Raw genomic sequence first — 27,043 nt, 5'->3', positions numbered from 1 at the left:
CCTTTATGTTGCAGTTATTGCTTAAAAAAAAAAAAACTTCCCACTTCAATGTGCTTTTGCTGCATCCTTTAGGCTTTGATATGTCTTTCCATTCTCATTTGTCTCAAGATTTTTTTCCCCTTTTGATTTCTTCTTTGTTGTTCACAAAAGTGTAGTTTAATTTTCATGTATTTGTAAAATATCCAGCCTTCCTCCTGTTATCAGTTTCTAGTTTCATTCTACTGTGGTCAGAAAAAACACTTGATATAGTTTCTATCTTCTTGAATTTTTTGAGATTTGTATTATGGTATTGTTAAGTCACTTCAGTTGTGTCCGATTCTGTGTGACCCCATAGATGGCAGCCCACCAGGCTCCCCCGTCCCTGGGATTTTCCAGGCAAGAATCCTGGAGTGGGTTGCCATTTCCTTCTCCAATGCATGAAAGTGAAAAGTGAAAGTGAAGTCGCTCAGTCGACATGGGCTTAGCGACCCCATGGACTGTAGCCTACCAGTCTCCTCCGTCCATGGGAATTTTCAGGCAAGAGTACTGGAGTTACATATGTCCTATTCTAGAATGTGTTCTCTGTGCATTTGACATGAATGTGTGTTATGTTGCTGTTGGATGGAAAGTTCTCTATATGCCTTTTAGGTCTCTTTGGTCTATAGTGACCTGAAAATATCCTTGGGTTTCACATGGTCCTAGGCCAACCTCCACTCAACTCCTTTGTTTTCTTTAAAGGTCATGAAGGACAGAGCCACCATCTCTTACCACCCATCATTTCCCCAGTAGGTTCATTCCTACCTAACTCCACTGTAGAATGCACAACAGTTTGAATTGTCTTATCCTTTTTGTTCTAATGCTTGAGGTAAGCACACAGTTTCCTGGGTTTCCTGAGAATCAGTGCCATTTGCAGACAAGAAAATACACTGAGATATAAAGGATCAAGATTAGTTTCTTCCATATGGAAGTTTCATTGGACACTGCACTTCTGCCTTGGAAGGGAAGCTGCATAAAGATTTTGATGGTAGGAAATGCTATGGAGGCTGGGAAAGTGATCAAGGTTGCCCTTGGTTTGACAGGAGTTTGGAGGGAGCTAGGTAGGAAAATTATTAGGGAAATCCCCATATTTCCACTTTACTTCCCACTAGAAACAATTCTGAGACTATTGCCCCATTTAAGATAAGCAATGCATTGTCTCAAGTGAGAAGCAGAAGTAGCTGGTAGTGAAAGGGATGGGAACAAACACTGGATGTAAAGAACAGGAAAGCACAAATTGGGCTGCACATCCTAGCCAATCCTGTAGCCATTCTTCTTCCGCCTGACAATAGCTGTCCTGCCATGAAATTATCAATCCACTCGCTCTAGCTTCTTGGCACTTCTATACCATTTTGTTACTCCTCTCCTTCACCAACTTCTCATGTTCACCGTATTTTCTACTTCTTACCTTATCCCACAGCTGGACGGGTAGTGTAGAGTGAGATCTCTTGGGAGAAAGGCTAGACTAGGATACCTCCTAAACACCCATATGTCTTCATGCATACACACACACAGTCATACACACAACACACTACTCTTAGGTGACAATATGCCTTTAACATGTGCAGATACCATAAAAAAGCATTTGAAGTCAAGTATTTTTTACATTTCTCAGATCCTTGATGCATACACTTATTTTATCCTAGCAATGAGGTCTATTTTCATTGTTTTATGAAGGATGAAAAAAAGCTGATGAGTCCTCAATTCCTTCTATATACAACATGAGAAAACAATACTCTTGTGCACTTGTCTTTCTTTTTCACTATGGATCTATAGATGAATGGGTTAAAACATTTGCAAAACTGAAAAAAAATATTGAGAGGCAATAATTTAGAATGGTAACCATTCCCCATGGCAGTGCCAGCAGATGTTTTCAGCTTGCTACAGGATTCAAAATTTGTGGAAACTCATGAGCTGCTGGTGATCATGTTCATAGGTTCCTGTAATTATATGCAAGAGCTGGCATTTGTAAGTTTGGTTGAATGTCTGGCTTTTAAACTGAAGATTGGTGGGGTGCCATAGGAACAATAAACCACAGAATGGGCACCTTCCTGAGGGTTAATTTTACATGAAGATTTATTGGAAGAGGTTTATACAATTACTTAACAGGTAGCTAATTTAGAGTTTTTATTTATGGAAACAGATTATATTTATGCTTTAGAGTACAATGTGAGATTTCAACTAAAAAAAGAAAAATCCTCACTTGCATAGGTGAAGCCCTGGGACCTCAAGGGAACAGATGCATCAAACTTTATCTTTAAAGGGGCTTTGATAATATAATGGAAGAAGAACTGATATGATACAAAGAGAGTTGAATGTGCAGTTACTTTCTATATTATCTCAGTCTTTACAAGTTATGGATAGTGAATCCAATGGCCTGGGATAGCATGATTCTTACTAAAAGGATTTGACTGGGAAAAAGCTTAGATAGAAGAAAAGGAAGGGGTTGGAACAGGGTCATAGAGGAAGTATAGGAGTCATGACCCTTATTGGGGTGTCCTTGGGACTTAGTTCTAAAAGAGACATGATTCAACATTTTCCTTTTCTTCTAATAGCAGAAGGTATGCAACTATTTAATTCCCACCGAATAATGAGGCTGTGAACAAAGCTAGTAGAGGTGATAGAATTCTAGTGGAGAGATTTAACATTCTAAAATATGCTGCTGTTAAAATGCTGCACTCAACATATCAACAAATTTGAAAAACTCAGCAGTGGACACAGGATTGGAAAAGGTCAGTTTTCCTTCCAATCCCAAAGAAGGGCAATGCCAAAGAATGTTCAAACTACTGTACAATTGTGCCTATTTCACATGCTAGCAAGGTTATGCCCAACATCCTTCAAGCTAGGCTCTAGCAGTACATGAACCTAGAACTTCCAGCTGGGTTTAGAAAATGCAGAGGAACCAGAGATCAAATTGCCAACATTCACTGGATCATAGAGAAAGCAAAGGAGGTCCAGAAAAACACCTAGTTCTGTTTCATTGATTTTGCTAAAGCCTTTGACTATGTGGATCACAACAAACTGTGGGAATTTCTTAAAGAGATGGGAATACCATACCACCTTACCTACCTTTTGAGAAACCTGTATGTGGGTCAAAAATAAACAGTTGGAACCTTATATGGAACAATGGACTAGTTCAAAATTGCAAAAAGAGTACAACAACGCTGTATATTGTCACCCTATTTATTTAACTTCTATGCAGAGTACAACATGCAAAATGCAGGGCTGGATGAATCACAAGCTAAAATAAAGACTACCAGGATAAATGTCAACAACCTCAGACATACAGATGATACCACTCTAATGCCAAAAAGTGAAGTGGAACTAAAGAGCCTCTTGATGAGGGTGAAAGAGGAGAGTGAAAAACCTGGCTTAAAACTCAACATTCAAGAAAACTAAGATTATGGCATCTGGTCCCAAAACTTCAAGGCAAATAGAAGGGGGAAAAGTGGAAGCAGTGACACATTTTATTTTCTTGGGCTCCAAAATCACTGCATTTGGTGACTACAGCCATGAAATTAAAAGACACTCGCTCCTTGGAAGGAAAGCAATGACAAACCTAGATAGAGTATTAAAAAGCAGAGACATCACTTTGCTAACAAGGGTCTAACATAGTCAAAACTATGGTTTTTCCAGTGGTCATGTGTGAATGTGAGAGCTGGACTATAAAGAAGGCTGAGCACCAAAGAATTGATGCTTTCAAAGAGTGGTGCTGGAGAAGACTATGAAGAGTCCCTTGGACAGAAAGCCGATCAAACCAGTCAATCCTAAAGGAAATTAACCCTGAATATTAATCTTGGTGGGTCAGATGGTAAAGAATCTGCCTGTAATATGGGAGACCCAGGTTAGTTCCCTAGGTTGGGAAGATCCCCTTGAGAAGGGAATGGCTACACACTCCAGTATTTTTGTCTGGAAAATTCCACAGATAGAGGAGCCTGGAAGGTTACAGTCCATGGTGTCGCAGAGTCAGACACGACTGAGCGACTTTCACGCTTTTTTTTTGGAAGGACTGACGCTGAAGCTGAAGCTCCAATACTTTGGCCACCTGATCTGAAGAGCCAGCTCATTGGAAAAGATCCTGATGCTGGGAAAGATTGAAGGCCAAAGGAGAAGGGGGTGGCAGAAGATGAGATGGTTAGATAGCATCACCAACTCAATGGACATTAATCTGAGCCAACTCTGGGAGATAGTGAAGGACAGGGGAGCCTAGTATTCTGCAGTCCTTGGGGTTGCAAAGAGTCTGACATGATTTTGTGACTCAACAACAGTAACAATATATGAGGAAGATTTGAAAGAAAAGTGAAAGTGAAATAAAACTTTTCTTTTTTTACTGAACATCAAAGAAGAGATTAACTAAATGAATCATCCTGGATTGTAATCTCACATCCTCCTGATTCCTCATCCTTACCTTTGCTTCTCTGCCTTGTTAGTGGAATGGAAATCTGATCTTAGTCTTATATGGACTATTTCCATATGGCAAGGCAAATCACTTAATAACCCTGGGTCTCATTTTTCCCACTCAGAAAAATAAGGAGCTAGACAAGTATGATATACAAAATGACTTTTAACTTCAAGAGCCTATGATCTTAGAATTTTTTTTTTTTAATGTGCAAAAATTTTAGGTACTTCTGGCAAGACAAAGCAAGCATCAATTGGGCCTTTTCACTCTTTAAGCCAACTGGCAGGATAATGGTTGTCTACTCCCCAAGGCTACCCAGGAATGTTGCTTTACAGAACTTGATTTGGTTTTGACCATCAGAATATGCTGTCTTACAATGTGAAATTTCACTTTTGAGGCCACAAATAACTGTCATTATTTTGCCTCTCTTATATGCCTGTATATAAAATTTTTATATACATACGGAAAAAACAAAGTGTTGTCATCCTTAGGGTTTAGATAAACTGTTGTGAACTTGAAAGTGATGAAGCAAGTTGACTTATTTTTTAATCATTAGGCTACAGTGGTTATGGGTAGGTGTGATATAGAAAGTCTGCCATGATATTACCAGCAAGTTTCATTTCCATGTGGCTGAACTCACGAGGCTTAACCATAGGACTACCTCAGAGTGGGCAAAGAGACAACTGGTCTTCAGAGAAGCAGCATAAAGAACTCAATCAAAAAAAAAAAAAAAAGAATTCAATAGGCAGTGAGGTGGTGCTTCCTGGTATCATTCAGTCTAAGTAAAGCCTTAATACAATGAATTACTTAAAAATTCATTAGTAAAAAAAGTAAATTACTTGCTCAATAGTATAGATACTCTTCTAGAGTCTAGGTGGTAGAAGTGAATAATACTCAAAGCTCCTATCTTTGAGGGACTCAGCCTCTAGTGGGAGAATAATACTTACAACAACAATAAAATTACTATTAAACAATAAAAATAATACTAATTGAAAAAATGTTTATCTTTATGTGCATGCTCAGTCAATTCAATCTTTGTGGACCCCATGGACTGTGGCCTGCCAGACTCCCCTGTCCATGGAATTATCCCAGGAAGAATACTGGAGTGGATTGCCATTACCTCCTCCAGGGGATCTTCCTGATCCATGAGTGGAACTCAGCTCTCCTGCATCTCTTACATTGACAGGTGGATTCCTTACCAATGAGCCGTCTGGGAAACCCATTATCTTTATGTATCTGGTACCATTTTAATGTGATGTCTCAGTCAGTTCAGTTGCTCAGTTGTGTCCGACTCTTTACGACCCCATGGACTGCAGCACGCCAGGCTGCTTCCCTGTCCATCACCAACACCTGGAGCTTGCTCAGACTCATGTCCATCGAGTTGATGATGCCATTCAACCATCTCATCCTCTGTCATCCCCTTCTCCTCCTGCCCCCAATCCCTCCCAGCATCAGGGTCTTTCCCAGTGAGTCAGTTCTTTGTATCAGGAGGCCAAAGTACTGGAGTTTCAGCTTCAGCATCTGTCCTCCCAATGAATATTCAGGACTGATTTCCTTTAGGATGGACTGGTTAGATCTCCTTGCAGTCCAAGGGACTCTCAGAGTCTTCTCCAACACCACAGTTTAAAAGCATCAACTGTTCGGTACTCAGCTTTCTTTATGGTCAAACTCTCACATCCATACATCTAATTTAATGCTTCCCAGGAGCCACAGTGGTAAAGAATCCACCTACCAGTGAAGGAGACATGGGGTCAATCCCTGGGTTGAGAGGATCCTCTGGAGTAGGAAATGGCAACCTGCTCCAGTATTCCTGCCCGAAGAATTCCATGGACAGAGGAGCTGGTAGGCTACAGTCCACGGGGTTGCAAAAAGCAGGGCATGCCTGAGCAGCTGAGCACAACAACAATTTAATCTTAGAACAACCCCATGTTACTGGCATTGTTATTCCCATTTGACAGCTGAAGTTCCTGAGACCCAGAGAGAGTAACTTGCCTGGACACATGGTTATGACAGACCCCAGAATTTTAACCTAGGCCTATGTGATCCTGAAACCCGGATCCACAGCCACTTTGATATATGCCTTCCTACTCCAGATCCATTGGTACTCTAAGGGAGCTCTGAGGCAGCGATCATCAAAGAATGATCACACACAGTGATGCAGACCATGCTACAAGAAATGTTTATCATCCTCCAGGCAGCAGGACACCATAATCATGAAAAAAGGTAGCCATTGAAGGGACTTGAGAAAAAGTGGGCAGGCAAAGAATGAAAATGTTTCAGGATGATTAAAAATAATCTAGATGATTAAAAATAAACTCACGATATATAAAAGACCTAAATGTATAATATCAAATATTATAAAACTAAAGGAAAACATAAGCAGAATATCCTTTGACATAAATCACAGAAATATTATTTTGGATCTGTCCCCTAAGCAAAGGAAACAACCAAAAATAAACAAATGGGACTTAAATAAACATAAAAAACTTCTGCACAGAAAGGAAATCATTGACAAAACAAAAAGACAACCTACTGAATTGAAGAAAATCTTTGCAAATGACATTCCTGATATGGGGTGAGTATCCAATGTATATAAACAGCCATTTTCCCAAAGAGGAAATGCAGATAGCCAAGAGGCACATGAAAAGATGCACAACACAAGTAGTGACCAGAGAAATGTAAACCAAAACCACAGTGATATAACACTTCACACCTGTCAGAAAGGCTATCAAACACTAAAAGCAGAACTACCATGTGACGTAGCAATTCTACTTCTGGGTATATATCTGAAAAAAACTAAAAGCATTAATTTGAAAAGATACAGGCACCTCAGTGCTCATAGCATTATTTACGATTGCAAGGTATGGAAGCAATCTAAGTCTCCATCACAGATAAATAGATAAAGAAAATGTGATACACACACACACACACACAATGGACATGTTGGCATCTGCAGCAACCTAAATTGACCTGGAGGGCATTTGCTAAGCAAAATAAGTCCGGCAGAGAAAGGCAGATACTGTATGATATCACTTATGTGTGGAATCTAGATAAATAAAAAATAGTGAACAGGACAGGAAAGAAGCAGCCTCACGTATTTAGAGAAAACTAGTGGTTACCAGTGGGCAGAGGAGAGGGGGTGGGGAAGGGGTTATTAGGATATGATACCATGTGTGTGAAACCTTGAAAACTGTAAAGCACTATAGAATTTAAAGAATCTCTTATTCAAATAGAAATTAAAAAAAACTAGATAACACCACTAGATGAGTTATAATTTATACATTTAGATATATAATTATGCTAAATTAATTGCCTATAAGCATTACTCATAATAGTCAAAAAGTAATACCAAATACATATATCCATGAACTGACAAGTGGATAAACAAAATGGAGTATATTCATATAACAGAATATTAATAAAGAGGAATAAATTACTGATGGATGCTACAACATGGATGGAGTTATAGAGTATTATGCTAGAAGGTAGTCACAAAAGATCACATATTTCCTGATTCCATTTATATGAAATATTTTCAGAACAGGCAAATCTATAGATACCAAGAGTAGATTATTATTTGCCTAAAGTTGGGGAAGAGGGATTATGGAGTAACATCTTATTTGGAGTCTCTTCAGAGGATGGTGAACATTTATTAAAATCAGATGATGATGGTTACAAAGCTTTGTGAATCTACTAAAATCATCTTGAAAGGAACGGTTTTCTATCGTGTAAACTATATTTTAATAGAAATGCTTAAAATGAACTACAAACAAAAGATTGGGCTCTGTTATTATTAACTGACTCTGCTGTTAGCCTCTCAGAAGTCTAAATGAAATCATTCCTTTCAATAAGTAAGGAAATAGAAATGAGGGTGTGATTGATCTCAGTGACTATTGAATCCAGAGTCTGGTTTCCTAACACTGGATTTCCCTACCATTCATTCATTCATTCATTCATGTATAATGCCATTCTTTTTTTTTTAATTTATTTATTTTTAAATTGAAGGATAATTGCTTTACAGAATTTTGTTGTTTTCTGTCAAACCTCAACATAAATCAGCGATAGGTATACATATATCCCCTCCCTTTTGAACCTCCCTCCCAGCTCCCTCCCCATCCCACCCCTCCAGATTGACGCACAGCTCCTGTTTGAGTTTTCTGAGCCATACAGCAAACTCCCGTTGGCTGTCTATTTTACATATGGTGATGTAAGTTTCCATATTATTCTCTCCATTCATCTTACCCTCTCCTCCCCTCTCCCCATGCCCATAAGTCTATTCTCTATGTCTGTTTCTCCATTGCTGTCCTGCAAATAAATTCTTCAGTACTGTTTTTCTAGATTCCGTACATATGCATTAGTATACAATATTTATCTTTCTCTTTCTGACTTACTTCACTCTGTACAATAGGCTCTAGGTTCATCCACCTTACTAGGTTTACCACAAAACTGAGAGGAAAGTACAGAGATTTCTCATATACTTCTACCTATCCCCAGACATGCGGGGCCTTCCCCATCATCAACATCAGACACTAGAGTGATGCATTTGCTACAAAAGATGAACTTACAGTGACATATCATAATTACTCAAAGTCCATGGTTTACCTTAGGGCCCCCTCTTCACATTTTCCATTCTGCAGGTTTGGACTAGAGTGCAATGACAGACATGAATCACTGTAGTATGAACGAGTATTTTCACTGCTCTAAAAATCCTCTGTGCTCGGCCTGTTTATCTCTCTTGCAACTCAAACCCTGGCAAACATTGATCTTTTTTTATTGTATCTGTAGTTTCTACTTTTCTAGACAGTCATATAGTTGGAATGATATAGTATGATTTCAATATGAAGCCAGAAGACCACCTTCTTCACTTAGCAATATGAATTTGAAATTTCCCTGTGTTCTTTCATGGTCTGATTGCTCATATCTTTTTAGCAAATAATATTACACTTTTTAGTGAATAATAATTCACTGTCTTAATCTGCTACAGTTTATTTACCTATTCACTGACTGAACGGCATCTTGATTGCTTCTAAATTTTGGCAATTATGAACAAAGCTGCTCTAAACAGGTGTGCATGTTTTAATGTGGATAGAAATTTTCATCACCTTTGGGTAAATACCAAGGAGCACAACTGCTGGATCACATGGTAAGACTATATTTAAAAAAGAAACTATAGTAAGAAACCTTATAAGAAACTATAGAATTATCTTCCAAAGTGGCCGTACCATTTTGCATGCCCATCAGTAATGAGAGTTTCTATTGCTCCACACCCTCACCAGCATTTGATGTCATCAGTGTTCCAGATTTGGGCCATTCTGATAGGAGTGTGGTAGTATTTCAGTGTTATTTTAATTTGCAATTCCTTGATGACATATGATTCAGAATATATTTCCATATGCTTATTTGCCATCTGTGTATCTTCTTTTATAAAATGTCTATTAAAATTCTTGACCTACTTTTTCATTGGGTTGTTCATTTTTATTGTTGAGTATTAAAAACTCTTTGCATATTTTGAATAACAATCCATTATAAAGTCCATCTTTTAGAAATATATTCTCCCAGTCTGTGGCTTGTCTTTTAACTCTCTTGACTTTGTCATTCATAGAGCACATGTTTTCAATTTTAATGAAGTCCAAATTATGAAATTTTTCCTTCTGGATCATATCTTTGGTGTAGTATCTATAAAGGCATCACCATACTCAAGGTTATCTAGGTTTTTGTCTATATTGTCTTCTAGGACTTCTGTAGTTTTGCAATTTACATGTAGGTCTATGATCTATTTTGGGTTAAACTGGGAGAAGGGTGTAAGATCTATGTCTAAATTATTATTATTATTATTATTTGGTATGTGCATATCCAGTTGTTCAAGCAACATTTATTGAAGAGACTAATTTTATGTCATTGTATTACTCCTACCCCTTTAACAGAGATCAGCTGTCTACATTTACACGGGTCTGTCTCTAGGATCTCTACTCCATAGATCTATTTTTTCACCAATTCACACTGTCTTGATTATTATAGCTTTAAATAATTCTTGAAGTTAGGTACTGTTAGTCCTTCAACTTTACTCTTTTCCTTCAATACTGTGTTGGCTAGTCTAGGTCTTTTGCCTCTCCAAATAAACTTTAGAATCCACTTGCCAATATTTATAAAATAACTTTCTGGGATTTAAATTGGAATCACATTGAACCTATACATCAAGTTGGGAAGAACTGATGTCTTTGGAATATCGAATCTTCCTATCCATGAGTGTGGGATATTTCTTTATGCATTTATTTGTATAAATTGAAGCTTTTATACCAACCGTTATCCTACAATTCTTGCTATAATTGCTTATTAGTTCCAGGATGATTTTTTTTGTTAGTTCTTTTTGATTTTCTACAAAGATGATCATGTTGTTTCCAGATAAAGACAGCTTTACGTCTTCCATCCCAATCTATATGCCTTTTATTTCCTCTTCATAGCAAGGACTTACACTATGATGCTGAGAAGAAGTGGTGAGAGGGAATATCCTTGACTTGCATTTAATCTTAGTGAGAAAGACTTGAGTTTCTCACCATTAAGCATGGCGTTAGCTATCGGTTTTTGTAGATAGTCTTGTCAAGTTGTGGAAGTTAGCTACTCGCCCTAGTAGTTTACTAAGGGTTTTTATCATAAATGTGTGTTGGATCTTGTCAAAGCTATTTCTGAATTCTTTGACAATTACATGCTGTTTCTTTCATAGTCTGGTGATGCGATAGGTTAACTTCATTTAACCAGGCTTAGCTTACCTGAGCTAAGTCCCACTTATCATGGAATCTAATTCTTTTGTCTTTTGGATTTGATTTGCTAACATTTTTGAGGATCTAATTACTTTGTAGTTGTTAATTAAGCAAATACTTATTAAGAACCACTCTACATCCAGCTCTGGAAAACAAAACTTAGAGCCCAGTTGCATAAGCTAAGTCTCAACAGAATAAAAGTCTTGAGTAAATAGAAAATTAGTTTTACCAACAGTTTAGTTGCTTAGAGAGATCTGGGAATGTTTAGGTGAATCTACATTCATTTAAAATATTTTGAAATAAATTCTGGGCAACAAATAGACAACATGTAAGGTAATTTCTTGTTGATTTTATTAATTTCAATTTAATTTTCAATCACTTGCAGGAAACTCTCCCTATTGACCATAGCTGAAAAGAGAGATGAGGCATAAAAAAATCTTTTTTTTTTCCAGATCTTAAGAGTCTAAGGAAACTTACTTTGACTGCTAAGGAGGTTTAGATTCATATTCATATTATCATTCTCTCTCTCTTTCTTTCTGTCTGTCCTTCTTCCCCTCTCAGCATCTGCCTGTTGGTTATATTTTCACCCTACTATGATCAGACTCTTCTCTAAAGTCACATTTCTCTAGGGTTTTTGGTACACAAGACGTTGATCTATATCTGCTCAGGATCTCTGGTATGTTTACAGATGGATATAGCCTCAGGAGCTTAAGGTGTTACAGAAACAAGCTATAATTGATTCCTCCAAGGGTTTCTACAGAAATGGGCACGAATTAGGAATGTAAAGAGTGACACAATTATTTATTCATTCTCAATATATTGATTTTAGTTTCTACTGATATGTCTGCAAATTTTGGAAGAAGTACAGTACAAAAAAAGTTAACACAATTGATGTAAGATCTAAAGGTCTACATATACTGGCTAACAACTAATAATAAGTCACTGTACTGATGCCTTAGGAATTCCATACTTTCAAATTTTTCAGGATTTGGGATTATAAAGGCATCTTAATAAAGTAGATACTATAAAAATCATTAACTATTCTTACCAAATAGAGACTATAAACATTCAAATATTTATTGATTCTGAGTAGAATCAAACCACTCCAGAACTAGTTTACCTATGAGTGAGCTGTCTGATTTAATTTGGTCTTCTTTCCCCCTTGAGTGATGATATCCAGAAGGCCGTGGTGATTTAATGCTTTCTTCTTGCTACATGAAAGAATTGTAGCCGGACACATGGAATTCAATTTATACTAATTTGCAATCTCTTTTGCAGTGAGGTTGGTCATGAGACCAATTTCTCTCCAATGAAAGAAAGATGGAAGTGAAAAGTGCTGCTGTGAATCCAAGGACTGTAGAATAGGGTGCATGCCCATCCTGCTTGTTTATTCTGCTAGAACCAAGAAAGATAACTACCCAAGAACAGTGCCTAGTGAAAGGCAGAACAACTACTTAATACCATAACAGATGAACAGCACTTTGAATGATAGCGTGGAACAAATCCTCCCTAACCAGAATGCTCTCTTAGGAATTATTAGCATAGAAAGAAATCAGCATCTGTATATACTAAGACACTCTATTTTGGATTCTCATTGTTACAGAAGCTTAGCTTTACCCTAACTAATATGGTCTCATTCAGATGCATCTCAGGATGATTTTTTAAAAATAGAATCATTGACTAAAAAGGATTTGACATGAAAATCATTGTCCTAAAGAGCTAAATATACTTGACTTCTCTAAGAGCTGTCAGAATTATTTTTGAATTCCTTTCTAAAGAGAGCTGAGCTATGTTTATTTAAAGTCACTCTTTAGATACAAGTATGTATAAGGAGCAAATAAAAAGGAGTGTCATTCAAGACTGGATGAGAAAAATGAGCAAGCACACGGAAATTATTCTACTGATCAAATGGAAAATGTGACCCATTCTTAGGAAATTCTAGAGGGAGAGCATCTTATTAGTGCTCCCATTTTTAACATGGCTGAAAGGTATCCCCAGGTTCCTACTAAATGGATAGACTTTGTAATTTACTGAAGTGGTTTCCCTATTTCCTTAAAAGGCTTACTGTTTTATTACTTCTATAAGAAAAGCCATTTTTAACATGTAACATAATAATAAATGGCAGCTTCTAAGGATGAGGTGGCTTGGAAATTATTTCTGCTTTCTAGTCCTGAGACAAAATTTTACCTTGACATAGTTGCAAGGAGGTAGATAGTCAGACCTCAGGAACAGTAATAAAGTTGTAATTTTTATTACTTTTTGAAACACTTAATCTTTTAATTAAGTCCTAAAACTGCTTAATTTGAACAGAACACCAGGGAGAATGACACTGGTTTCCACAGTACCACAAAGCTAGGCTTCCAGGATTTTCATTTCTTTCGGTAGATCCCCTGAGGGAATCCTGCCCGTGGGCCTCAGTGTCATTTTTAGGTAAACTGAACTGGCATATTTTGTTGCTGGATGATTGAAACTATTTTCCAGAGCAAAAGTAGAAGCTTTGGTTTCTTAGTTTATGTCTGTTTTATTATTAGAGACTCCACAGTTTGAGAGAGTAAAAGGGGAGTTTGTACCACACTTTGTGGGATGAATGTATAAATGTGTACATGTGTGAGTGAATTTTCTAGAACTGTCTATTCAGATGATAAGCACTCAGAGGATTAGAAACAATTTAATAGGTATAATTTAGTTGTCTGTTAAACTCTTCCTCCAGGGCTTCCTAAGGATCAGTTCATAAAATATTATTCAAATGTGATAGAATTAAGATGAGTATGGCCCCAGCACTGCATTTTCCCAAAGGGAAGCAAGTTACACTGACTCTAATGTTACTTTGCTTTGAGGTCCAGCAATTAACTCAAGGATTATTAAAAACAGTAACACTTGCTAGAGTGGGAATTACTTGTCCAGGACAAAAAACACAGGATGTCATAGAAGGGAAGTTATGAGAGAGAGTAAGAATCACCATTAGCCCACCAAAAAGGAAGTTTTCAAAGCAAATGGAAATATCAAAGGGAAAAGAAGAAAGCCAGAGGAAGGAGGGGAGCTGTCAGGGGGATGAAAGGGAGGGACACACATTTTTGTCAATTTTGCTCTGGTTTCCAAATGTATTACATAAGATAAGTCTTCCCGCAAGCCCCGGATTGCCCAGCCTTGGTTGTCACACCCTCTGAAATCTGTCAGCATTTAGAGCTGACAGAGGGCCTGCCCTTTAGGATTGCCTTTAGAGAATGCCCTGGTTTCTTTCCAAGTCATGTCTCTGAATGCAGACAGATGTAGTGATAAAAATATTTGCCAAGTAGATATAAGGTTAGCGAAACATCGTGTCGATCTCCTTTTTTACCACTAAAAGCAGAAGAGCAAAGTTGAATGCAAATGAGGGATTCAATTAGAAAGTTGTGTTCTGGCAGCATGTCATGGAAAGCAGAGGGAGACCAGGTGATTTGATAGAAACAGGCCTTCCACGTTGATAACAGAAATCGTATGAATAAATATGGGAGCCGCTTTCACTAAATTATGCTGCGCTTAATTTTTTTCACCAGATTTCCAGCCAGTAACTCAATGTCTGAAATTCCTTACTTTCTAAAAGCACCATCTTGTACCTGGAAAGGAAGATTCAAGTCTTGTTTTGTGTGTGTGTGTGTGTTTTTCCCCTCCACAGAGAATATTTTCTCAATTACTCAAAGGATATACTTTTCCACCTGGACTTCATTTCTGTTAACTATATTGACTCTCATAAAATGGATAAAAATTATTTTTGCTGCTCACTTCTCAGTAAAAATTCCATTGCTATGGATCATGTCTAGCCTCTTGTGTTAAACTTATTAGCACCGGAGTATCCAAGTTGGGCTCAGAGGGCAGAAGGCACGCACAGGATCTGAAATGTCCATCAGGGAAGCTCAAATCTATCCCTCTGAGACAGGTTTAGCAGCCAATTCAAAACTTTAACTAGGATCTGGGAGTTTAGAGCCCCTGCAAGCCTCATCTGGATCTATTTTTCCAAAACTAACACAAGTCTTGCTTCAGCATTTTACCAAATGTGGCTTTTCATCCTGAGTGTAAGCAGGCGGTCTGGTGCCCCATGGAACCAGCCTGGAAAGATTACACTGGGGGCAGCCATGGCAGTGGCTGAAAATCAAAGTGGAAAAGCCTAGCCCCTCATCCAGGGAAACTTCAAAGCAAGCAGGGCCTGCTCCCATTACGCTTTTCTCTGAAATCGGGTTGAATCGCATGGTAGATAGTTGTCTGTCTGTGTCTTGCAAAAAGATGTAGCTGGTTTTGTCTCCAAAAGGTTGAGGGCTGAGGAGAGGGTGAGGGAGGAACTGGTCTCTGCCAGGGTCTCCAGCGTCTCAAAGCCTGGATCCTCCAGACATGCTTTGAATGTGGAGATTATGTCTAGGTTTCCACAAATCGGGGATGCTTACTGTTGAAATGGCCCTGTATGAGATCACCTTGGCAATTAAATAACTCAAACCCTTCCGAAGAAGGCTCTACCATAGTCAGTAATTCTGTTCTAATAGAAGAATTAGAGTTACATTGAGTTTGGGGGCCATAAACCTAAAAGTGAAGGTTAATCCAAAGCAAACAGGTGTCTGAGAAATTACAGTAGGTGGGGCGGTGGGCTGGGACTAGGGCATGTCGGGAAAAGTCAGGATGGGGTCTAAGAGCAACGGGTACCTCCCTGAGAGACCATCATTCAATGGGCCATGATAAACAGTGAAGACTTTGTTGTTGTTGTTTTTAGGTGAAATAGAGTGCTATATTTATCTCGGTTTTCTTTCCTTTAAAAATACAATTATTGGAGTAGAGTTGATTTACAGTATTGTGTCAGTTTCAGGTATACCAGTAAAGTGAATCAGTTTTACAAATACAACCCCCTCAAAAAAAAAAAAAATACACACACACACACACACACACATACATACACACACACACACACACACACACACACAGATTGCTTGGTTTCTAACTAAACAAGTTCTTGAGTTTTCATTTTTCCTTGTGAAGATGGACACTGCTATGCTTAAAGTTATCATTTCCAGTTTGAGAACGCTTTTTAAAAGCAAATTTGTTTCTCTTAAAATAGAGATGTTTGTCCACTTAAGAAAATACCAACTAGGTAGTTTCTCTACTTGTTATTTTGCCAATCAACAACTCTGCTTCTTGTATCATCAGTTAGTCACCAGTTGGGGTTATAAACGTCACTATCATAATTGAGCAGCAGTATTTCCTGAGCTTCTCCAGGAGACACTATGCCAGATGCTGGGTGTATGTAGAATATGCACAAGTGAATCCCTACTCACTAAAAGGCTCCAGATAGGCTACAAACACAGGATATATTTTTAAAAATCTATGGAATAATATGAACTGGCAATTATTAATTGTCCAGATTACAAATGCTGAAAAGTTTCAAAGATGTAATGACCATCAAGAGTTGGAATACTCAAGAAAGACATCTTATAGATCAAGCTTCAACCTATACAAGTGTGTGTGGTGTGTTTTTGTTTTGCTTTTAATTTTCTTTTTCTTTTTAGCTGTGGATCACTTTCTTCGAATAAAGTATTCTTTCAAATGCCAGTAAGTAAAGATAAAAGTAAAATTGATCTAGATAATAGAGGAGCTAGAACTAAGTTCTGAAAAACAGCAAGAAAACCACTGATCCATAAAATATGAGTACTTAGGAGAGAATCAAGGACTGATTAGAAAGCTACAGTTTCACAAGGGACATGTGACATAATTCCAAGTTACAAAATGCTAAATGGTTCAGAGAGTAAAGAGACCTGGAGTAATCTAAATGTTACTAAAGATCTCATGAAGCTGAAAGTAAGTCTGGGTCTAAAGCTCAAGTGCAACTAATGAAAGACAACATGGCACCTGACTTGCAGGTTTCAGCTTCACTTTGAAATTTACTCAAAACCTAGACAGGAAAAGAGATGAGCAGCCAGGACTTGAAAATCACATTCTTTGACCTGGCGCGTTGAAAATTGAGTGAGTTCATGTGGTGGCAGCCTCTAAACCAACGACTGTGACTCCCTATCAATGCCCTTCTCAAGTCTTCAGTATTCCCTCCCACCAACACAGTGCAGCACTGATCGAGTTACTATACATTGACCCATGTTACTCTAACGGGAGAAATCCCTGTCCTTCAGGGATCACAATTAATCCAGAGCCACTTTAATTTTGATTCTGTTTTTGCTATCCTTTCTCGAGCCTTTCCTTTTAGTGTTCATGCTCATCTTCCTTTACTTTTCTATTTCTTTTCCCCACCACCTCCCTCCTTTTTAGTGTATTAGCTGTTAAATTCAGTTTCTGAAAGTCTTTGAACACTAGCATCAGATTCTCAGAGATAAAATAGACATAGGCAATGTGACATACTATTGTCTGGGGCTTTTGGGTTTCTGTGTGTTTGTTTGTTTGTTTGTTTAAGGAAAATCAAGATCGTCGTGTGAGAATATTCTCAAATTCAGAACCATTTCTGTGGTGGAGTCTGATTTGCCTTTAGACAAGGTGACATGAAGATCCGGGTAAAATGTTGCATGTAATGCTTCTTCTAAGCAAATATACCAGTGAGAGTTATAACTGGGCACCTGTGAGGCAGAAAGAGTAGCAGTGATGGGGTGATGGTGCAGATGGTCCAGCCTTAGCTCACCAGCCCAGTGTCCTCTGCATTTCCCCAAAGACAGGCTGTTGTGGAATCCAGAGGAGAGGGAAAGCATGCCTTTGATTTTTAAATAATGTCACCAAATCTTTTCCCATTTAATTCAGGCCTACATTTTCCACTTTATTTTCACTGAAACCTTAAAAACAAAAACAAAAACAAAAACAAAAAAAAACTTGGAGACTTCCCTAGCGGTCCAGTGGTTAAGAATCTGCCTTGCAATGCAGAGAATGTGAGTTCGGTCCTCGGCTGAGAACTAAGATTGCACATGCTGAGCCCAAGTGCTACAACTAGAGAGACCACGTGCCTCAGAGATCCCATACGATGCAACTAAGGCTGGATGCAGCCAGATGAATGTTAAAAAATACCGCCTTAGGAGGAAAGAAGTCTCCTGCCTCTGACATCACTTTAGCTATCCTTTCCCTGTAGTAACAAATTTAAACTAGTTCTTTACATCTGCATGTATTTTATTTTTCACTTAAAAGTCTCCACGTGAGAAGTTTGAGCTCAGAAAAGTCATAATCTTATTTGTTTGACCAGAAAACTCTAAAATGATAAACTCTGTTTTACCTGAATATTGTGAAACAGATTTATTAACAACCTGAGGAAAAAAGTATACGGAAATGCCATTGTAGGTGAAAGAATATTTAAAGAAGTTCAGGCTGGTGCAAACAAGAGGTTTTAAAAAACATTTTGCTTCCATCTCTAAGTAAAGCAGCTGCTACTTAAAACAATCTATGGATACCAGAAAAAAAAATCTACTTTGAATCAAAAATATGTGTTTATATTAACAATCACATCTTTTAAATTAAATATATAGATATATGCATATGTGTGCATTTTAATGCTTCTATAATTTTGTAATTCACAACAAAATAATGGTAATGTTAGATTTTATATGCGTTATGACTTGTCTGACAGAAAACTATGACTTTATTAAAGAAAACACTATTAGAGGTCAGATTATATGAGAGCAAACATTTTTACATAACAAAAGACATTAAGCCACAGTGCACCTAACTATTGCACTTGGTATGCAATATAACTAAATTCAGTAACACCCAAAATATCCAAATAGCCTCTTGAGATTCCTCAAAGAAATTTGACCTGTATTTGAATCTTTTTAAATGACAGCAAACTACATCCATCAGAAAACCTCTAATTTTTCCTGTTAAACTTGACATTAACAACAAAATAAAGAAATATAAACATTACCAAAAGATAGATCACTTACCATAAATGCCTGTTGAGATACAGGGAAATGCCTGTGAATAAACCAAAAAAACAGAATAAATTTTAAAGGCCCAGCTCTCTCCAAACTCAAAACATCTATTTCAACATCTGTTTTGCTTGATAATGGGATGGCCTCTGCTTACATACTCTGAGCTCTGAACTCCACTCAGGTGAAGTAGGAAACATTGTGGAAATGGTATATTTGATTAAATTTTCTTTACCAGCAATTATTCCAGCTCATAAGAGCCAAGGATCAAATCACCAGGAAACGTGGGAACCAATTGTTAAACATAGTTACAAGAAATCATATCATCTAAGCCTGCAATGAACTAAGTTGTATCTAAAAGAAATAACCATTTGTCAACAAGTCCTAATTATTTGCCCCATTTTACTATGACCCTTGCTATTGAGATGACCATGTCTGTTATATGTGTCTGGTGGAAATACAGTATACCAGTATGGTATGCTACTGGGCATTCTGTCCCAGTATTAAGTGACATCATGTTGGTGGCATAAAATCTGAAAATACCAATCAACATTCATCTGTGTCAACTGAAACCATAAGCTGGCTATGGAAATAAAATTTTGATAAAATTTAACAAAAGGATCTGTAAGAATCAATTGTATATACAGAATTTCTAATAAAGGGTATTTTATATTCTACTCTATTCAAGAAAGAACATTTAGAACCTTATATGAACAATTGACTGGTTCAAAATTGGGAAAGGAATATGGCAAGGCTGTATATTGTCACCCTGTTCATTTAACTTATATGCAGAGTACATCATATGAAATGCAGGGCTGGATGAATCACAGCTGGAATCAAGATTGCCAGGAGAAATACAAACAACCTCAGATAAGCAGAGACATAACTTTGCCGACAAAGGTTCCTATAGCTATGGTTTTTCCAGTAGTTATGTATGGATGTGAGAGTGGGACCGTAGGAAGGCTGAGTCCCTAAGAATTGAAGCTTTTGAACTGTGGTGTTGGAGAAGACTCTTGAGAGCTCCTTGGACTGCAAGGAGATCAAACCAGTCAATGCTAAAGGAAATCAACCCTGAATATTCATTGGAAGGACCGACGCTGAAGCTGAAGTTCCAATACTTTGGCCACCTTGTGTAAAGAGCTAACTCATTGGAAAAGGTACCCTGATGATGGGAAAGATTGAAAGCAAAAGGAGAAGAGGGCAGCAGAGGATGAGATTGTTAGATAGCGTCCCTGACTCAACGGACATGAACTTGAGTGAACTCTGGCAGATTGTGAAGGACAGAGAAGCCTGGCATGCTGCAGTTCATGCGGTTGCAAAGAGTGAGGCACAGCTTAGCAACCAGAGAACATATTCTATTCTTATATTTAAGTTCTGTGCTATACATTCTTTGTATCAGTAAAACTTAAAAATAGACTTACAGAAGTAACATGCTAAATTGTTGGACTTCCCAGGTGGCGCTAGTGGTAAGGAACCTGCCTGCCAATGCAGGAGACGTAAGAACCTGGGAGGGGGAAGATCCCCTGGAGGAGGCCATGGCAACCCACTCCAGTTTTCTTGCTTGGAGAATCCCCATGGACAGAGAAGCCTGGCGGGCTACAGTCAGTAAGATCACACAGAGTCTGACACAACAAAAGCGACTTACCACGCACACTAATTTTTTGAGTCATTTTTTAAACACTTGCTGGCAAACCACTGCTTATACCAGACACTGTGGACTGAATGCTTGTGTCCACCCAAATGTAGAAGCTGAAACTCTAATGTGATGGTATTTGGAGGTGGAACCTTTGGGAGTTAATGAGGTCATTGACAGTTGAGCCTCCACGATGGGATCAGAATTCTTAAAAGAAGAGGAAGAGAACAAGCATGCTCTGCTCTCCACCGAGTGAAGAGACAGGGAGAAGGTGGCCATCTGCAAACGAGGGCATGCACCTGCACCAAACACCAGATCTGCTGCCATCTTGGTATTTGACTTCTCAGCCGTGAGAAATGAACGCCTGCAGTTTAAGCCATCTAGCAGTTTGTTATAGCAGCCCAGTAAAAGACACTGCACTTTACTTAGCGATATTTAGAGTTTGATTGAAAGATTTAATGAATAAATGTAAATAGAGTGAAGTCAAAATCGAGCTTTCTAACAACAGGAGGGGATCTCAGAATGGTGATGTCCTCCTGCCAATGTACCTATGTGTAAATCTGATCGAGTTGCTATCATCTTTGTCTTTTCCCAGGAAAAATGCAGATGATAACATTTACCATATAGAAGTATGCTGCAGGAATTCATGACAGGATAGTTTAAAAAAGGACTGATGTTGCACTAGAAATTCAAAAAACTGCAGTTGCTGTTGATTGTAATAACTAATATGATGGCTGAGCTCAATCATAATGAAATGTTTAAGCCTTTTTATTTATGTCTTTGGGTTAAACATGCATTGCATTTTATTTTCCTTAACATTTTTAAAGAATGCATATTTATTCCCTTCACTTGGATCTTCTATTTAAAGTCACAATTTACATGATTTGTTTTGGACACAGTAATATTAATAATAGACTCTGTTGAGCTTAGTTATAAATCTGTGAGACACTTTTTTCCAGTCATTTCACTAGTAAGTGCTACTAGTTGCTAATGAAAAAAGGGCAGTTTCTGGGATGGAGTAGAAGCTATTTTTAAAATGAATTAATTATTTGATTCCTCGCATTCTTGAGGTGCTAGTAAATCCGAAGGAGTTTCTGGAACCACTCAATCCATCCAGTGACCCACACCATGAAAAGACAGTATGGAGCAAGTTCTCCTGAAAATATTGTAGTTTTTTTACAGGCATTCTCCAAGATTCTCCATAGGCATGTAAATTAACTGCATGCTCACTATAAGTAATTTGCTGCTAACAGTAAGGACTTGACATTCAGGAATGGCCTGCTCAGAAGTACAGAATAGAGAGGATTCAGAATCATTCTTATCACTTGAGCCATGCCTACTCATGTTTCACTTGCTTTTTAATGCGGTGGAGAGAGGTGAGTTTACAGCTGATGCCCCAGGAATTCCACAGAAACAAACTAAACACAGAAACATTATCCATCTTGTGCTCCAGGTAGACAAAGGGAAAAGTTTGAGAATGGTTGCATCAAGCCATCAAGCAGAAACTACTAGCTACTAGAATGGTTTCCACAAGCCAGACTGCTAGAAATCCCACCTGGACACCCTTTCCATTCAAGATGTCGGAGAGTTGAGTTAACTGCTTGGAGCATCTGTTTCCTCATCAGTAGATGGAAACTCAAAGTTCTCCTGAGGGGTTTGTGGGAGGATGAGGAGGAATGAGGAACATAAAGCATTGTGTCTGACAAGGGGCACTATCCCAGCGAGTGCTGATTCTTCTGTTGGCCACTGTAATGACCGTCAGGCTCTGCTTTAAGCAGGGCGTCTATTGCCCTAGGGGCTTCCCTGGTGGCTCAGATGGTAAAGAATCCACCTGCAATACAGGAGACCCAGGTTCAATCTCTGGATCAGAAAGATCCCTGGAGAAGAGAATGGCTACCCACTCCAGTATTCTTGCCTGGAGAAACCCATGGACAGAGGAGCCTGGAAGGCTACAGCCCATAGGGTCGCAAAGAGTCGGACACGACTGAAATGACTGAGCATGCACACGCACTGCTGTCCTAGCAGGGCTTCCTGCCCTTGGCACTGTTAATATCTGGGACCAGAGGGCGCTTTGTTGCCCAGGGCTGCCTCGAGCAGGGCAAATTGCATAGCAGCTTCCCTGTGCTCTCTAGCCACTTGCTAGGAGCAGGCTCCCAGTCTTGACAATCAGAAACATTTCCAGGCATTGTCACATTTCCGCAGGGGGTGAAATCACCCCTGGCTGAGGACTACTGCCCCAGAATCTAGCACCTAGATCCCAGCCGGGCTGCCTGCAGACAGCCTTCAACTGTCAACCTTTTCAGGGATGGTCTCAGGCGCAGAGACCCTCCTCACTGGGGCCGTGCCCTGGCCCATGGTCAGGGCAGAGTATTAAGGCCTCGGCTCATCTTGGCTCAAGTCAGCGCAGCACTGTAGACCCCGCAGCACCACCGCCATCGCCGAGCCGCACGGCAGCTCACGCCTTTCCCCCTGCCCGTCTCGTGACCCCCTCCCCGTCTTCTCCAGGGGCTGATCCCCAGGCACAGCTCACTAAACGTCCTGCACCCTGAACTGTCTCAGAGTCAGCCTCGAACTGTCTCAGAGTCAGCCTCCGGGGGAACTGATCTGAGTCCACTCCCTGCTTCCCTGTTACGTCCAGTATTACCAGTCATTCTCCCATCAGATTCAGCAGAAGAGAGAGAACATCAGACAACTAAAGGCAACTTTCATGTGCCTCAGCTCCCAGCTCTATCTCAGAATCAATCATGCGACTTAATAATTGAGTCTGAATGTACCAACTGTCTTGTCTGTTTTAACAAGGACAAATAGCTTCATCCGAAAATGACACTGTCGCCTTCAAAGTGAAGGCGCACAGTTGTGTAATGGAGGCTGGCTTTGATAATAATATTGTATTAATTCAAACACAAAGGCAATGATAAAGCAGAGATAGGATTGCAATATCATGGAAAAACTCATTGTATGTAAAGCAACTTTGCATACAATTCATCCATATAAATTTCCTAATTGATCACTTTTTATCATGAGAAAAAGAGAGGAATAGAGAAAGAAAACAGTGAGCAAAGTGACCTCAACTAAAGGGTTTCACAGCATATTTGTTCTTTGCCATACTAAATTTCTTATGGGGCTACCAGAAGTGAACAACATGGGATTTCTTTATTTCAAAGTTATATTTAATATAAGCACCTCCCACAAAAATCCTCTCCTGTGGAAGAATGATAGATTGCATTATACCAAAACCCAGGCAGTTTAGCCTGGTTTATTTTAAAGTGCATGTAATTCTGCAGTCATCTGTAGAACTTGGGGAATTGACATCATCAGCCCACTTTGTAAGGCTCCAGACTCCCCTTCCGGCAGGCAAGCCCCAGGAGCAAGGACGTCTCCATGCTAATCACTGCCGAACCTATAGCCACCAGCAACTTCAGAGCACTTGACTGTCAGCCAGTATTTTTTTTTCTTTTTCCCAAATCAGCATGTACTTCCCTCTTGTGGGAAAAATATTCATTTGACTTGGAGAGTGAGAGAGGATTTTTCTTTTGTAAAATTATAGATTTCCACCTGGAAAATACTTCCTTAGCCCAGCATGTTGATTTCAAGTAGATTTGTAGAAACACTGAAATCCTCAGGGCTGTAGACTATGCTTCCCATCCTCTTGAATGTCTGTCTCCACTTCTCTCATTTCTGTCTCAATAACTTGGGGACAAAGGAAGCAATACCCCTCAACCTTTGTTTTGACCCTAACGGTGCCTCAAACCAAATACAGTGAGCCCTGTGCCAGCATTATAAGCATCACGTGCTCTCCCTCGGTCCTTGATGCATACCAAGTGGGAATTTCTTCCTCTCCTCCTTGTCCAGGGTCACTACCATCTACCCACTGCTTATAAGCAGCCTTGGGATCTAAGTAGGTCTGACCCCACCCTCAGGTCCACAGGAAGGTGATGACTACAGAAGGTAAGTAAGCACACACCTCCTTTAGTCACGAGGATGGGGAGATGGGGAGTTGTGGCATCACTGAGCTGATGGTGTAAATTAACTCTAAACTAACTGTAAAGTGGTCTCAACCCCTGGACTCTTTCAGTTGCTTAGTCAACAGTTTCCTCATCGCTTAGTCCGTTTTAGTTAGGTACTTCATTATTTGCAAGCAAAAGCTTGCTACCTGATACACCTTTCATTTAAATGTTTGTGATTATATATCACTGTTCCCTGACTTGAGGAAGCTGTCAACTGTAAGAAACACCATTTTGTTGTTGTCCTTGGTGTGCCACTGAACAAGAAGAAGCTCTCTCTGTAACAGTGAAAATATACTTTCCTACCACTTAGGACTTTTATTCTATACCTATTGAAATTACTATTTTGGATTTATCTAAACTGTTTCTTAAGTCATAACTTGCTCTACAGCATAGATTAAAAAGGAGAAAAAACTGGTTACAATTTCCTCAAACTCCTTCATGTGAAGAGTCCGGTACTTCTGAATGACTTTTCAAAACAGAATTCTAGACATGAGCTTTCGATAGTTTTATCCTTGTGCTCTCAAAGTGATATTGACTTAGGCGGTCACAAGTGCTCCCCTGCTGACTCAGAACGTTCCTTCCTGGCCCAGGACACCCTCTCTGAAAGTTTGGAAGGTGGCTCCTTCTTTGATGCTAACAAAGGTTTTCAGACAACATCAAAGGCACATACCTCCTTAAATGGCCCCTAACTGGTTGGGCAGCTGAAGGTCAAGGCTGTCCAGTCAATGACTTGGGGAAGACGACAAATGTACGCATGTAAGCAACAAGACCTTACTGTAACTAGGCTTGACTGTAAACAGCCCGGGGTACAAGAGGCATCCTACTTTCAAAGAAGTTAGAATATGAGAAAACGTGCATCTGTGAAGCGTAGGGTACCACTCTTTGTCTTTAGATGTCTGGTTATCAGCCTAGTAGGTTGTACCAAAATTCTCTTATCCCCAGGATGAAGCATACTTGGGTATTTCTCAAAGTGTCATATGCCTCACTCTAGGAGTATACAAGATATTTTGGTATACAACAAACAGTCACTGTCCATTCCAGTGTAGTGTCAATATACTATTTTTATATGCTGCATTAGAGAGCCAAGAGTATGCCCCTCAGGGCCTCAGTTTCTCTATGAAAGGAGCAGAGTTGGACTAGATGGATCAGTTCAGTGATTACATTCTGTAAAGCTATGAAACAGCCTGTTATGCCTCTCTAAAGCTCAGGATAAAGGTGCTGAAGAGCCAGGCAATTTTACAGCATCCTGAATTCCTCATAGTGTTTAAACATGGGAGGTGGTAACATAGCAACAACAGTGGCCATTCTTGAATTACAGTAGCCTGCTCCTTATCTGTGGTCTTGCTTTTCTCAATATCAGTGACCCCTGGTCACCTGCAGTCTGAAATCATTAAACTGAAAATTCCTGAAGTAAACCATGCACAAATTTTCAGTTGTGCTCCATTCTGAGTAGCACAGGGAAATCTGGAGCCACCTCGCTCCATCCTGCCTGGGGCGTGCATCCTTCATGTATCCTATCTGCGGTCACTTAGTAACCACCCCGGTAACCACCTCAGTTATTATCCCAGTATTGCTGTATCGCGGTGCGGTGCTTGTTTTCAAGTAATCCTCCTTCTCTTAATGATGGTCCCAAAACCCCAAAGCAGTGGTGTTGGCAATTTGGATATCCAAAGAGAGGCAGTGCTTTCCTTAGGTGAAAAGTGAAAACTCTCGGCTCACAAAAGAAAGAAAGAAAAAAAAAAAAAACACCAAACAATTGTGTGCTGAGGTTGCTGAGATTAGTGTAAGAACGAATCTCCTGTCAAAAAATTGTGAAGAAGTAAATCTGTGCTACTCTTGCCGTCACACCTCAAACTGCGAAAGTTACAGCCATGGTGTGTGGTAAGTGCTTAGAGAACACGGAAAAAGCATCAAATTTGTACAATAAGACATTTTGAGAAAGAGACTGTATTCAAACAACTTTTGTTACAGCATATTGTTACAGTTCTATTTTATTATTGTTGTTGTTAATCTTTTGTGTGTGTGTGTGTGTGTGCGTGTGTGGGGTGGCGGGGGCGGGGGGTGCGGCTCAGTCGCTCAGTCCTGCCCGACTCTTTGGGACCCCATGGATTGCAACCCGCCAGGATACTGGAGTGAATTGCCATTTCCTACTCCAGGGGATTTTCCAGACCCCAGGGATCCAACCCGCGGCTCCTGTGTCTCCTGCACTGGGAGGCGGATTCTTTGCCACTGAGCCATCTGGGAAGCCCTGTTAATCTCTTACTGCACCTAATTTATCAACTAAACTCAATCACAGGTATGTATGTCAGGGAAAAAACACAGTATATATATAGGGTTGAGTACTATCCATATTTTTGGCA

General features: G+C 39.3%; 1 protein-coding gene across 4 annotated transcripts in view; it reads right to left on the bottom strand.

Annotated features, from left to right (window-relative positions):
- MACROD2 (mono-ADP ribosylhydrolase 2) overlaps positions 1–27,043 on the bottom strand; it is a 2,147,232-nt gene that overhangs the window by 658,233 nt on the left and 1,461,956 nt on the right. For all 4 annotated transcript variants that reach the window (XM_043882748.1, XM_043882750.1, XM_043882749.1 and 1 more), the window contains exon 7: positions 19,059–19,089. In XM_043882748.1, the coding sequence (XP_043738683.1) occupies positions 19,059–19,089 (31 nt within the window). The remainder of the gene's footprint in view (positions 1–19,058; positions 19,090–27,043) is intronic.

The sequence above is a fragment of the Cervus elaphus genome, chromosome 23, assembly GCF_910594005.1.
Source record: "Cervus elaphus chromosome 23, mCerEla1.1, whole genome shotgun sequence".
NCBI classification, from domain to species: domain Eukaryota; kingdom Metazoa; phylum Chordata; class Mammalia; order Artiodactyla; family Cervidae; genus Cervus; species Cervus elaphus.
Note: the sequence above shows the minus strand (reverse complement) of the source record. Positions and strands in the feature narration are given on the sequence as shown.